Source organism: Takifugu rubripes, chromosome 2, assembly GCF_901000725.2.
Source record: "Takifugu rubripes chromosome 2, fTakRub1.2, whole genome shotgun sequence".
NCBI classification, from domain to species: Eukaryota; Metazoa; Chordata; class Actinopteri; order Tetraodontiformes; family Tetraodontidae; genus Takifugu; species Takifugu rubripes.
In genome coordinates this window covers 4,146,902-4,161,657 of record NC_042286.1, presented here as the reverse complement: position 1 = coordinate 4,161,657, position 14,756 = coordinate 4,146,902, and the positions used below count along the sequence as shown (strand labels likewise).

Genomic DNA, 14,756 nt, shown 5'->3' with positions numbered 1-14,756 from the left:
AAAATAACAATTTATTCAAAACAATTTATATTGGTCGTTGGTTCACGACTTTTACGCAGAAGCAACATGATTTGCCGTTTTACCGTACGTCCAATCACTATTGCCAAATAACTCTAATTAATGAAACGTTAAATTCCATAGAATATGCGTAGCTGAAAAGCATATTCATATATCTTATAAAACAGTAATGTCCATCCGAGCGGAAGTTATACGTCACAGGTTTTCACGGACGGGGGATTAGCTCAAATGGTAGAGCGCTCGCTTAGCATGCGAGAGGTAGCGGGATCGATGCCCGCATCCTCCATCCTATTGGTCGTTAACTAAGGTGAGGTGTGCTTGTTGTAAAACAACTACGCAGTCATCTTATACCAATTTATCTTACATTCTCCTTAAAAGGAAACCACCAAAAATAATGTAAGATTACAATCCTGTCATATCACCACCTTATTGCCATTTGCTTAATTTTATAGAAATCAACAAAATATTCACTCATTAAGTAACTGATGCAACAGAACTAGTGCTCTTTCAAACTTAACCATCAAACATCCACTTTTAAATTAGGCTGAGCTGAAATCAGGTGGGTTTTAATTTCCTTTTGACTTTTTTTTTTCTAATTAAACATCAGGAAAAAAAAGCACACTGTTGGGTTTACTTTAGATCAACACAAAGGTGAATGTTTTAACCAAAATAAAACACAATCACAATACTAAAGTTGCACAAACCACATATGAGAAATACCTATTATTTTTCTCTGCTGTTGATACATCAATGCTGATCTTCTACAACTCAAAGGTGTCTTCTGCAACAGAAACCTCAGGCCCCCAACATCTTCTTCACCATGTAACCAGGCATGTTGTAAAGGAACAGAGCTAAGATGGCCAGCAGCAGGAGAGCAGCGACGATTTTGATGGTCAGCCACCTGTACTGGTCACACACCAGGTGTTTCGCAGCTTTGAGGGGGATGAGGAACCAAAGGAGGGCAATGTCTGGTCGGCTGGTAGGACACAAAACTAGAGTCAGTGAACAGCAAAGAGAGAGACACCATTCAACCTGGCGTTCAGACAAGCAAGTTGCTGGCTGAGCCAGTTGAGCTTCACATACCACAGATGTTTGGTTTTGAAGGTGAAAACATCAAGGCTAAAGACACATGCTAGAATATGACAGGCAGAATCATTTCTTTTGTTTACCGTGTCCATGCGAGTCTGGACAACAGAAGGGCTAAACAAGTGGATTCCTCAAAAATTGTCTTTAAGCTTTAAGAAGCTATTTTGTTAGCTGATAGCTAAGGTCACTCCACACCCTTTGAATCGAAAGGAATGTAGTGATAGGAAGCAGAAGGCAAGAGCATCAGATCCCATTTGGCATATGAAAGTGCTGGAACCTTCTGCAGAAGAGTCTGCAGCAACACATCAAGCTCCCAGCATTTTCTTGACCATGTAACCAGGCATGCTGTATAGAAAAAGAGCTAGCATGGCCAGCAGCAGGAGAGCAGTGACAATCTTGATGGCCAGCCACTTGTACTGGTTGCAGATCAAGTGTTTAATGGCTTTGAAGGGAGTGAGGAACCACAGGAGGCTGGTGTCTGGCCGACTGGAAAGAAAGAAAAACGATAAACATTGTGGATGGAGCACAGCTCTCTTTCTAAATAGAAATTTAAAAAAAAATAGCTGCAGACTAGAGAAAAAGAAAAGAGGGAAGGCAAAAAAGGAGCATTTGAGGATCTTAGATTGTGTGTAGGAATAAAATCAGAAAGTAATGGAAGGGAAAGTGATGCATTCAGAACTTAACGTAATGTAGTCTATTTTATTATTATTAAATTATGAAGTTTTATTAAGGTTTATACTTGTTTTATATTTGAGAATTTATTAGTTTTTACATTTAATATCATTTTATATCTGTTTAGATCTGATTTTACATAGATTTGTGTTTTATCTCTGCACACTACAGTTAGTTGACTCCTTTTGGGAGCTTAATCTCTGTCTCTGCTGTATTTGCAGCTGCTGTGCACTTTATAATTTCATAATTCAGAGATATGAGGACCAAGACATTGGTAAATGTGAAAAGTGGGGTGACAACTGAACATCCACCATACTTGGGTTTCTCCAGTGGCTCAGGTTCGTTACGTCCCAATCCGACTGGGTTTCTCTCGGCTTCCTCTCCAGTCAGGAGGTGCAGTTCTGCCTCCACTTTCCCCTTAATGGACGACAACAATGAGCACTGACATAGTGAGCTGATTCTGAGAAACAACCCTGTATTTCTAAATACCGTGAGCTCAAACTCGTCCTCCTCGTTTCTGGCAACAAAAGGCCACCAGCCCTTGATTCTCTTCTGCTTGAAGATGGAGACCATGGGCATGTCTCCTTCGCTGGTCACCATCTTGATGGTGCACTGTTTAGCCGTCTTTGCCCCACGCGGAAAATGGTTCAGGTCCAACTCGATCGCACCTTAAAGAGAACATCATTATTGCTACCATGCAAATGAAGCGGTTTGGTTTAATACTGATCTCCGCTGTCTCCACCTAAGAAGTCGTCTGCAGAGAAATGGTCGGCGTCCCACACTTGCAGGTTAAGGCGAGGCGGGATCTTGTATTCCGTCTCATCCCAGGCAAACATGGACTCCTTCTTGGAGATGACGATCTTCTCCTCAGCCATGAGATAGTCGAAGGGGTACACTAAGCGCCAGTTGAAGTTCCCCTCCCCGGTGATGGAATGGTAGTGGACATCTGTGTCCTGCTTGTCCTCCTGTTGGCCCTTCAACCAGCTGTTACAGGAAGAAGGTGTGAGACGGAACGTTGTGTCTCGACGCAGTCGCATCAAAAAAGCAGAAACAAAGAGCTGCTTTTACCCGCGCACAAATATGTCGCTTGATTTCTCGCCAGTGAAGATATCATCGTCTTCCAGGACAACCTCATCTGTGTTCCAGATGATCACCCTCAGCTCAAACCTGCCGTGAGAAGAGATCAGAAAACATGCGTGAGTGAAGAGGAAGCCAAACCAGAATCGGGGACGTATGCTGATAAACATACTTCTTTGGTTTCCGCGGTGATATGTCAAGGGCGGGGCCAGGTGCGGTCATATCCTTCGGAAACATATCCACCCACATCTCAATTCTTCCCTGTGTGGATGTAAATCAAGAAGATGGAGTGTGTGTTTTTACTGAGATGGGCTCTGAGATAAGACGAGGTCAGCAGGCATTCGGCGCTTGACTGACTTGTTCAATTCCCGGTTTGTCTGGGTGGAGCAGGGGCCTGGTTTCCACGTGTTCTGGGATGAGTTTGTAGCCGACCCCTGGGATGTCCTCCCAGTGCTTCAACACAGTCAGAGCCAGATGCTCATCAGTCTTCTTCTTCAAACCTGAGACAGGAAAAACAAACAAAAAACAATGGTAAAAGGCCATTTATTGCAGAAACATCAGATGCTTCTCGCTCCGGGGGGAAACCAATCACCATTTTCATCTTCTATCTCAGTTGGTGCCATGAAAACACGATTCTCCACCTTCACTCTGCCTCCTGGCCCATAATGAGGTCCATCCAATTTGCCATCTTTACACAGCTTAGCCAAAATTTGTGTTGGCTTCATGGGGTCTCGCCACACATTGTAACCATGGCTACATAAATGAAGGCAGGTAGTTACAATTACACACATATATACATAAAAAATGATTTAAATATTAGGACAGTCTTTCATTCTTACGTGGCGTAGTTACTCGTGATACCACATGTGGCCCTGTGTTTGCTATAGAAACGGTTCTCAAGGTCCAGTTTGGTTTCTCCAATCAGATCATCGGTTCCCACCAGGTCCCAGTCGTAGATTGACACAGTGAGGGTCGAATCCATCGGAAACGTCGCCTCAATGTCAAAGGATCTGATACAAGGAGCTGCATTTTATTTTAGGGAATAAAAGGCACGAGTGCAAGTGATCGGAGGAGAAACGTTTGTACTTACTTGCCGAATAGAGGATTCAGCTGTTTGGAGATATAGTTCTCTTTGTCTTTAATCTCGGATTTTCCCAGTTTAATGGCAATGTACGGATCGGCTTTCCCGTTAATGTCAGCTGGATGCAGATCTGTGGCCTACCACAACCATACAACCCCCCCCAGAATAAAATGAATGCTTCCCTCGTAAAGAGGTGCAGAACATGCTCAAACTTACCCTGATGACATACACGCGAACAAGGACATTAATGGGATCGTTGCTGGGAATGTTCTGAAACATTCCCATGTTGGAATCATAGTCTCTGTGTATTTCATCTGACACTTTGTAGACACACATGGAGCCCTAAAAGGAACACAATAAAACGTAAATGAAAAACGTGGCTGCATAAAAACGGACAGGCAGACAGAAAGAATTCCAGCCCCTCCCGTAAATGCTTATGTGAGTTTACGACTGTCCGACTGAGGAAAAAAAAACGAGTCCTACTTTGAATTTTCCAACTATTCTGTCCTCGTCTGTGACGTTTTGGTCGTCATCATCTCCACCTTTTCCTCTGAACAGGCTGAAACAGTGCAGCCAGTCCTCAAAGTTGTCAAACTCACTCTCCAGTTCCTTTGGGTACACCTTATTGGACCAAAGAATACATCTAAAAACACATTTTTTTAACGTTTTGCTTTTGACTGTGGTGACTGTCCAGCACCTTCAGCTCCTCCAGCTTTGGCTTCTTCCTCTCTGCCGGCTCTGCCGTCTTCTTCTTCTCCTTCTTGCCTTTGCCTCTTTTGCTGCCTTTCACTGGGGAGTCATCAGTTTTGATTTCTGAGTACAGGTTTGTGAAGGTGGGGTGGGGATGGGGGGAGGAAGAGCAGAGAACTCCAGACATGAATCCCACATGAAAGTTGCCAAAAGCAGCAGTAACTCAGTATAGCAAGCACCTCACTGAAGCGTATACTACAGCGATATACATTTCAGTGGCGATACTTGGATACTTGGTGGTGGGGCAGGGTCCTCTATGTCGACAACTGGCTGGGTCCTTCCTTCATAAGTCACAGTCACACCAAAATACAAAACACTGTTGTATATATGCAGTCATGTGTCAGATTATTCTTTATGTGTGTGTATATTTTACGACCGAACTGTGGCGTGTGTTTTCTGTCTTTTTTATGGACAACTTTCATGGTAAGAGTGTGGACAATATGCACAGGTCAAAGGACAGGAGGAGGGTTTTCCCACATATGGAAACTTGGATTCATGTCAGCGTCTACATGGACATAATTTGGGGTTCACAAATGCACGGTGGAGGGAAAAAAAACAGTTAGTGAGCTCATAAAACATGGACATGCAACTGCCCGGTTTCATATAATATCTCGTCTGTCTCCTCTGGAAGGACGTGTACATGTGTGGCTGCAGCAGGCATCATTAGCTGAACAGGCTGGTATGGGGTCAGGGACAGGGGAGAAATGGAGCGTGGCATTTATTTTTAATTAACACAACACACCACTTTTCTCTGGATAATCAGTCCACCACCTGCCAGTGTTTCAGACTTTAGATCCCACAACTAGGGACAATGTTACATATTAAAATCAGCTTTTACCTCCACCATCTGCCATGTCCATATCATCTCTGTCCTCTGAGTCTGACAGAGCGCCTTCTTGGGCCTTTAGAGACTGTAAGAAATGGTAATTTCTCAGCTCCAGTTGCTCCAGAAAAGCTTGTGTTACTCTTCTTTTACCTCTGTCAGCGTTTCGATAGATGCAAAATACTTGGACCACCAGTCCAACATGCTCTCATCAAGATCATCCTCTTCGATGTCTTCACCCTTCTTCCTCTTCCTCTTTTTCCCCTTCCCGTCTTTGTCATCATCCTTTTTTATAAAAAAAAAAAAAAAAGACATCATACATATCCAGAGTAAATTTTAGGGCACAAAAAGAGAGTTGCTTACCTCAATCTTCACCACAGCATCAGAACACTGGAGAGAACAGATGAATAATAAATAAGTGCTGCTGAATTCTTAAATTCTTTGAACTGACATTAAAAAAATCACACTCACCGAGTCCAGTTTGACCACAGTATCCATCTTCTTGAAGCCAGGATCAGTGTCCATGTTGACCACAATAATTTCCTCTGGAAATTTGAACAATATCAACGATCACTTACACATTTACGCCCTCTTTTCACACCTAGCGTAGAATAGACACGGAAAATATGCAATGGTGCTGTCTTTTCGTGCCTGCTGTTGACCAGTTGTTGGCCTGCTTGTTTGTCCCTCGGAAGATGAACTTCCGCAGGCTGGTCACGGCGTGGGAGCCCACCAGAGTGTAGCGTCCGAAAGCCCTGCAGTCCACCACTCGGATGTTCAGCGGCGGGTGAAGCAACTCGTTCTCGGGCAGATCCTGACGCACGCAAACAGAAACACTTTGTATTGTACTTCAAAACAACACGTTCTGCAGCAGAGGTGCATGGAAATGGGTCTGGAGGGTAAGATGGAGGAGGAAATACCACTTCAAACCACTTGACAAGGGTGCTGAAGTTGGGGTTTTTCTTGTAGTTGGAAATGAGGGCAGATTGAACTCCTTTCCCAGCACATTCAATATCAACTCGTGGCCGATCCACTTGGGCCAGGTTCACCCTCTTCAGGTCCCTCAAACCCCAGAACAGAACCTGTAGGTCGAGTAGGTTGGCTCATTTTATCTATCTGTGTCATTGAGCAAACGGTCCAGCTCTGTAATATCTTTACCTCAATCCTGTATTTGCTGAGGACTGGTCTGATCCCCAGTGGCACTGGCAGGATGGGACCTCGATCCATATCTGTGGGGCCATCTATAGGAGGAAGGTCAGCCTTTCCATTGGGTCCAATCTGTCAGGAGACACCAGAAAGCATTGACGGGCTAACCCACTACAAGGACACATCTCATTACTGCGGGTTACCTGCAGTAGCTCAAAGGCTGCCAGCAGTTCTCCAGCACAGCAGTTCCCACGGTAGATCTGATAGTACTCTAACTGGGGAGGGAAACGGGGGGGACCGTAGTGTTCGTCCGCCATCTTCACCACTGGCTTGGCAAATGTGCGACCCATGAAATCCGCTTTGCCCTGAAAGCATGAAGACAGGTGAAATCCTAATTACATCGCATCTTGAAAATGCCACTTTACTCAAGCATTTGGGATTCTTTTACATGGTCACATGATCAACTGCCCTATTAGCAGGACAAAAACATGGCTCAAAGGTCACATGTTTCCAGAGACAATTATGCAAATGAGAGACAGAGACAACAGTAAACAAAATAGAATTTTAAATGAACCAGTAAACCACAAGACAGATGCATAATTTTGCCAAAGACATCTGAGCATTGACGTTCATTTGAAATCTCTCTTGCAGTTAGTGGTTACGTAGAGTCCAAATTGGTTATTTCCCACATTCAAGCACAAAATGTAACTTAAAGGAATGCAACAGGTATAATAGGCCAATGAGAGCCCGTCAGTCCTTGTACTGGAGACGTGTCTTATTCCTCTCGCATGCCTTTTTTACCACTAGTGCTGCTACAGTATCAAGCCATCAGAACCCACACTCTACTTATCCAAAGGGTCATCCAATAAAAGGGTGTTATTGCCAGGAGCAAATATAGAACTTACAGTCAGTAAAACTGATTTTGATTGGAAGTGAAATTGCCATCAACTAATAACAATAATAATACAAATAATATCACAAAACACATCCTGTACAGATGTAAAAGGAATGGAACTTGAATTTATTCTTCTGAACGACAGGTATCTGTATCTCACCACTGTGTCCTGATCATAAAGTTCAATGACAATAATCGGAGGGTCGTCTCTCAGCTCACAGGCCTCCCCGAAGAGCTCCACATTCTCAAAAACCAGCAGCTGGTCCCACGTCGGACACAGCGTCTCCGGCAGCACCTGAGAGGGAAACGACGCCTCTTGTAAAGATCCAGAAAGCGCTGAAAATGGAATCAGATTTGGGCCGCTCACCTCTGTGACCTGACTCTGTGTCGAGAAGAAGATTCTGGCGAAAGGATCAGACAGACCCGTGCTGTCGGCAGCAAACAGGCTGCGGGCTTGGTACATGTGGACCCGCAGCTGGAAGATCTGTTTCACTGGCAAATGTCAAAATAAACGTAAAATAAACTGAATCTGTGTCCCTTTGTACTGTTTTAGAGTAACAAAGAAGGAACACTACGTTGAGACAAGGGTCTTACTCATGTAGCTAAGGCTGATGGGTGGTGAGAAGGGAAGGCCAGGCCCTTTGGACAGCCTATTTTCCTCAAATCCATTGGGCAGCCCGCTCAGGTAATCCTTGCGCTGTCTGTTCAGACCAAGCCACAGATATATCTCTATCTTAGCCTGGACTGTCCAGCCGGCAGGACCAAATCCTTTCTTCCCAGGGATCTTTGTTACACACAGGAAAATATTGGTTTGAAAAGCGAAACATTGTCAGGTGATGTTTGGCAACTCACCCTCAGGAAGATGGTCTTGACTTTGCCACAGTCCTTTCCTTTCTCCTCCTCGGTCCCAGAATAAAGGATGTCTTTAGAAGGAACGCGGGCATATGCAATGCGTTTCCCATTGCTTAACATCCATATGAAAACATCAGGAATGCTGTGTTGAGGCTGTAGTAAGGAAGGGGGATTAGTGGCACAACAGACTCCAGCGGTCATAAATGTAACGCTGCTGATCTCACCTCGTCGGCCAGGAAGCGCAGCTTCGTGAGGAAGTTGTGAGCTAGCTTGATCTTTTCCCTCACTGTACTTTTCTTTACCTGCGACCTCATGGATTTAGCTTGCTGAAAGATGGTCTCCTAAACTCATAAAGAGACCCCGCTTAGCACAGATACAACAACACATTAACGACAAAAAAAAGCTTGAACAGTTTTTTCTGCCGACACACCATTTCTGAAAGACACAGCTTCAGCCTCTCTTTGTCAAGTTTGGTTCTGCCAGACTGGTTCTGGTCCTTATTAGCCAGCGAAAGAAAGTGACTGAAAGAGGTCAAACCCATTGTATAATTATCATTATTATTCAGCATTCGAATTACATAGACCGTGCAGTTTGGGATTGAGACCACAGACCTGCAGGCCTGGCTGAGTTCCTCCAAGACGCCTCTCAGTCTGCGCTCAGGGTACGCCTTCTCTGTCTTGATGATCTCTTGCACATCATTCAGCCCGTCCTCCTGCAGCAACAAGAGGCGTTTACACACTGAAGCTCATCCAAAGACCAGCAGATCACAGCACTTGCCAGTTTATCTGCTATGTTGTCAATAATGTTGGCATTGTAAAGCCTCCTTCTCTGGTCCTGCCACCAGCTCTTGATATAGATGCATGGCTTCCTCTCAAAATAGGGTAAGTGGAAGTAGTTTCTGTGGATACGTTGTAGCATTTATAACCCAGTAAATGTTATTAAATGCAGGCTTTGTTAGGGTGGTGGGTGGAGAGTTGCTGCTCTGACCGGTCAGTGATGACAGGTTTCATAGGCGGTGTTGTCGCTACAGAAGTGATGTCCCCATCTTCATCCATCTCATCCTCACTGGAGTTCTGGATCAGTTCGGTTTCTTCCTCGTCCCCGTCTCCACCTTCCTTTTTACCTTTATTTCTTGTTGTTGCAAGCCCGTCAATCTCATTTCCATAGTAACCTGCCACAAAGAAAATAGGTTATTAAAAATAGATTATGAATCACCGGTGGATTTTAGGAGCAATAGATTATGAGCGGGAAAGGGCCGCACCGATGGTGACCTCGAAGTTTATGGGCTTATCACCAATCTTTCTATCGATCATTGTTGCCTCCAGAAAAGAGCCAAAGACAAAGAACTCCTCAATTTTCCCAGTGGCATTCTGTGAAACAGAACAAAAATCTTTATTTTAGTGCTCTTTATGGTGTCAAACGTACAGGACATTAAACACAGAGTAATGTGGACCACCCTGGGAGAATCCCAAAGATCCCAGCTGAGTTTGTGTGACTTACATGGTCCAAGAACAATAACCAAGCCCATTAATGTAAACAGTGTGTTAATAATGCAGATGGTGGGGGCTTTGAAAAAGATGATTAATAATTCAAAATAACTGCAGAACAATGAGCTGGCAGCAGGATTACGCAGGTTTCTCTGCATGGCCGCCCATGCAAGCAGTGGCTCACCTCTGATATGTTGGGTACTCCCTCCACCTGCACCTCCGTGGAGCTGGTAATTTCAGGTGAGGAAGGGTCAAGTATCTCCACACCCAGGCTGATGAGCAGGCGGGCCCTGAAGGACACTCCCTCCCCGAGGCCTTCATTTAACTCCTGGTACTCATCCATCAGTGTGTAAGTACGAGTGGAGCCGTACATGTTGACCCAGGCGGGTCCGAGCGTGGGAAGAAAGCCTGAAAAATAAAGAACAAACATCATTTCCATCTGATGACCAGCCAAAGGAAAGAACTTGTTTCCTGGGCAACAGGGAACCCACCTTTGTCCCCGTCATTAGAAATCTTCCGCAGGTCCAGGAAGTGTGTGCCGATAGCGACATCGTTCACTTTATCTGAGTCCCGGATCTGGATCTTTATGCGCTTGCAGAGTGGGGGGAACATCTCAGTGAAAACGATTTGCTCGTTCCAGATGGGCTCGTAGCAGCTCTTCTGCACTGTTGTTTTACCCTTTAACCAAACGCCATTAGAGCCACTCGTTAGCTTCTCAGCAGCCGCGGGACAGCTAATAACACAGATTATTAAATATATTGACCTTCTGCCCAGCGAATTGTACTTGGACATAAGGATCAATGAGGTCCTTGTTTTCTCCAATGAAGGCCTTCTTGACATTGGCCATGATGCTGGTGTTCATTCGGGGAAGTCCCTCAGCTCTATAAATCTTCAGGTAGTAACGAGCCCACTGTCGCTCTGCAGGTACCCCATCTGGCAACAACAGGTTACTGGAAAAAGGACAAAGACGTGAGCTGTAGCATATGAATCAAGACAATTTCTGTTTAATCAGAACTTTGATGAAACTAAGATACCCCTCTATGTCATCTTCATCCGTCTCACTGGCCTTATGTGGGGTCTTCATAGTATCACCCTTGGCCACGACTGCAATGTCACACTTGATGTAGCCTTTGCAACCAGCTGAGATGTCATCGGGGTCGCACAATAAAGCCCATTTGTGGTAAAACTGATGTTCTGTGGACCAAACAAGAAGAAAGACTTGCTGAAATATCAGCGTGATGAACTCACAATTAAAAAACGGACTTTTCTTTACCAGGCTGGGAGTAGATGGTGCCCACATCCAGTTTGAAGGTTCCTACCAGTGTTCCACTACGCAGTAGATTTTTGGAGTGAATAACCTGAAAACAGCGTGAGGCTGATTCACTGCGGCAAAACTATCCTTACAGAGTCACCAGGTTGTGTTGCAACTTACAGACAATTTCAGGATTTTGTCGAACATGACGTCTGGAGGGACGTGGAAGTCAAACACAAAGTACTGTAAAGGGAATTAAACATTAATGCAGTCGGGGTGGCTGTGGGTGAAAGAGCACGTGTGGTTCAAGTGGCCGACCTCATTGTAGTACGGGCAGTTGGTCGATTCTTTCATCGAGGTGTATTTTTTGTCTTCTCCAATCTCCACGCAGACCATCGGGTCCATGTTCTGCCCCACCAGCTGCCTGGCTTCAATCACTGTCACGCTCACCTGGAAGGAATACGTGAGGTGAAAATGCAGGATCACCAGTGAATCAACACAGGAACACAAACACATGAACCTCTTCTCACTTGGTAATCCACTGGCCTCCCAGAACTGGGCTCCATTTTGATGTCTGGCTTTGAGCTGTAACACAAGAGCAGCCAGGCCTCCATTTCCACACAGTAAACCACAACAGACAACAGCAATGTCAATGTTTCCAAGGCAGCTGTGTGAAGAGCTGAGCCATACCTACCGTTTGTTTGAAACGTTAGTGGTGACGGCCGTGACTGAAGCCAGGGAGACGGCGTCGATGTCCGGGCCCATGAACAAGCCTCGTCGGTCCAGATTCTCCGCTTCAAGAATAGCAGGCTCGTCTAGGGATGCACCATAAACAAAATAAAGGTGCTGGTATTTAAAACAGTGATAGTGGAATTATTAACAGTCATGAATCACTTCTGCTCACATCTGTAGAGGTGATTTTTGCCTACTTTCTTGAGGTATGACTGAAAATACTTTATTCTGATAGTGTCTTTGCATCAAATCATCTTCAGCTACTGATACCTCCATGTCTGTCCTCCTTGTGTCCACGTTTTGTCCGCTTCATTGTTCCAATGTTGGCGCTGGGAAAGGGATACACAAAGGTTTTATAACAGTAAAACATCCGCATCTCACCTTAAACCAGCTATTATTGCCTAGCTCTTTGGAAATAGCTCATCTTATATTTTATGCATGTGCGTTTCATTTTCTATGCATGATCAGGAATAAGACCCACTACTTCTGTCTGCCGCACAAAACCTGTTGCTTAAGGCAAGAACAGGAGAGTGCTGGGACAGGATGAACTATAACCCACTGACTTTGGCCAAGAACTCATTGCAAACAAGCCCACAAACCGAACCCCCCCCCCCCCCCACACACACACACACACACAAACTGTCGTGCATCTAAATTCCAAATATTTGTTGAAATTAAGATTAAGCACGCGTGTAATTAATCTCCTGTCAGAGGGATGTAGCTGTGCTACATTCAGAGGATGCCACCTTGATACATTTGTTTAAACATATGTGTGGAGCAGAAAGATAACATACTTAAAAATAGAATGTTCACAGAATTTAATGGGATTAGGAGTGTAACCTATCTAGGACATCCTTTTATAAAAATGTACACAAAGGTCATAAATCCGTAATGCTAGGGTTCATTTTTGACATTGATGTTCATATTGTAGCCTATTATTAAACGTTACTGCACAGATCAATACCAATGAATGTAAAACATAGTTAATTATTATAATGACAATAATAAAAAACCAATTAGCTACTTAGAGCAATGATCATTTCATATCGACCATATAAGTAGATGCAAAAAAACCCTAAATATTTCTGCAAATGACAAAAGTGACACAGCAATAACTGCTGCTTCCTTAGCAGATAAAACTGTCCTTCATACATACCACACAAGGATTTAAAGCTTGGGAGTCTTCTGAGCAGCTTCCTTCAGTCACGTTCTCTTTTCATCTGAGGAAATAAAAAAGACCCGACGTGAACATCTTTGACATTCACGCAGTAACTGAGAGCAGACAACACCATCAAGCTGACCAGAAAAGGATTTGCTTCGCTCCGGTCCGAAGTTGGTCAGGAGTGATGTGATATGATGATGAATAGTGCATGAAGGCTGAACCTGAGACAGGTAACTATTGGTAGGGTCTGGTGATGGACGTCACTGTGAGCAGGCGGTGCATTATTGAAAATATTAAATGGTTCTGGTTCAAATAGCTTCATATTCTAGTCAAAGGTCCCTAAATTTGAGGTTTTTTCCTGTTATTTATGGCCTATTAGGTTCTGCTCCAAACAGGATTGGGCTAATTTGGCTCACTTCCTGTTTTAAATAAAAGAGTTCAGCATTCTGGTTTTTAATGGGAGATCATTTGAAAACTGCAGATAAATAAGAATCAGTTAGAACAACATTTAAAGCATTGAGGGCACTGATTGCACTGCTTTGCATTGCTGGAATGAGGCATGCTTTAACAACTTCCATTCAATGCAGTTTGAATGCCACGGGACAACTCATCAATAACACATACGGCCAGGCACCAAAGTCTAAAGTTGCTGGTGTCCGATGATGAGACAGACCTCTGAATTATTCAAGCCCTCCTGTCAGAGCTGCACGTAACATCCTCGATATGTGTCACTCTTCGCACAAAAAAAAAATACACATACAGGGAGGAAATGAGAGGAAAATGCTTGTGTTGTAATAATTAGGTCACTTCTAGGGCCCAGTTGGGGAAATGATAATGCTCATTGTTGAAAGATGCATGAAAAGTAATGTTTGGCTGATCTGTAAGACATTAGAGAAAAAGTGGTGTTGTTCCCACATCGTTACCATCAAAACAGTGTGTCGCATTGGTTCCCGATGAGCCACAAGTGGTTGATACTCCCAGTGTCACTAACCCGATCACTCTGCTGAGGGATTCTGTGCTTAATTACACGCATCAATAACAGCTACGACAAGGCGCGAAAACCATGTCCCAGGTCCTCGAGACACCCTGGAGGACCGCGTCAACAGTCGTGCAGTGTTACCGGTTGTACATGCTGGCTGTTAAACTTGTTTTCTGCTGGGTGTTGTCATCAAATGGAGCTTTAAACACTCGAAGATGTGTTATGGTTGATGTCTTGTTGGAAACGGGAGAGATAAAGTAATTTGGGTGATTTAAAAATATTTTACGTATATCAGCTTCAACATTGGACATATCAGCAGTCAGACACAAATCCTATGTTTTTTCTGTATTTCTTGAGATAAGAGAGTTGATATTTCAATGTTTTATGAATAATTAGGTTTCACAAATGAATATGTATGAGAAAGGAAGCAGGCCTTTAAACTGACACCTTTGACATTACCGTCTCTAGGGCAAGCCTCACAATGACCTGATACCAACCCTGCAATCTTATCCTGCGTAGGTCCTGTGTCCTCAGGTCTTGTTTGGTTAGTTGTAGGCGGGTTATCACCATTTTGTCCGTGCGCCAGTGGCTCTGTGGGCGCACCACCTGACTGGTGTTGTGTTCGTTGCAGGGTTAGCGAGCTTGATTGGTGGAAAAAAGGATAAGAACTGTTGAATGTTGTCAATGGGCAGAAAAGCTTGGGTGTATTTGATCTCAACAATTCTGCAGGAACTTAAAGTAACA

General features: G+C 44.1%; 1 protein-coding gene and 1 non-coding gene across 2 annotated transcripts; one reads left to right on the top strand and one right to left on the bottom strand.

Annotated features, from left to right (window-relative positions):
* The first annotated feature begins 231 nt into the window (after positions 1 to 231).
* On the top strand, positions 232 to 304 carry trnaa-agc (transfer RNA alanine (anticodon AGC)). The gene has a single exon. It is a non-coding gene; the product is annotated as a tRNA-Ala (tRNA).
* Positions 305 to 365: 61 nt separating this feature from the next.
* On the bottom strand, positions 366 to 13,192 carry LOC101076793 (otoferlin-like). Its single transcript, XM_029829134.1, has 42 exons — positions 13,028 to 13,192; positions 12,142 to 12,200; positions 11,834 to 11,954; positions 11,670 to 11,724; positions 11,458 to 11,589; positions 11,320 to 11,382; positions 11,161 to 11,245; positions 10,922 to 11,081; positions 10,651 to 10,837; positions 10,379 to 10,565; positions 10,072 to 10,295; positions 9,662 to 9,770; positions 9,388 to 9,571; positions 9,178 to 9,298; positions 9,012 to 9,112; positions 8,831 to 8,921; positions 8,625 to 8,741; positions 8,401 to 8,553; positions 8,143 to 8,332; positions 7,916 to 8,040; positions 7,709 to 7,843; positions 6,857 to 7,018; positions 6,666 to 6,785; positions 6,428 to 6,589; positions 6,159 to 6,321; positions 5,979 to 6,052; positions 5,871 to 5,897; positions 5,661 to 5,792; positions 5,523 to 5,595; positions 4,632 to 4,747; positions 4,418 to 4,555; positions 4,151 to 4,276; positions 3,944 to 4,071; positions 3,693 to 3,863; positions 3,446 to 3,606; positions 3,211 to 3,353; positions 3,026 to 3,114; positions 2,845 to 2,943; positions 2,519 to 2,760; positions 2,266 to 2,444; positions 2,093 to 2,193; positions 366 to 994 (listed from the first exon to the last, which is right to left on the bottom strand). The coding sequence occupies exons 2-42, from the start codon at positions 12,182 to 12,184 to the stop codon at positions 814 to 816; spliced, it is 5,370 nt and encodes a 1,789-aa protein (XP_029684994.1). The 5' UTR covers positions 12,185 to 12,200; positions 13,028 to 13,192; the 3' UTR covers positions 366 to 813.
* Between the last annotated feature and the right edge of the window lie 1,564 nt (positions 13,193 to 14,756).

Excerpts from the sequence above, each read along its gene's own strand:
- LOC101076793 (XM_029829134.1), bottom strand. The coding sequence starts at position 12,184 with ATGAAGCGGACAAAACGTGGACACAAGGAGGACAGACATGGAG. Across the intron at positions 11,082-11,160 it reads CACCATCTACTCCCAGCCTG|AACATCAGTTTTACCACAAA; the intron begins GTAAAGAAAAGT and ends TTTGGTCCACAG. Across the intron at positions 10,838-10,921 it reads GATGAAGATGACATAGAGGG|TAACCTGTTGTTGCCAGATG; the intron begins GTATCTTAGTTT and ends TCCTTTTTCCAG.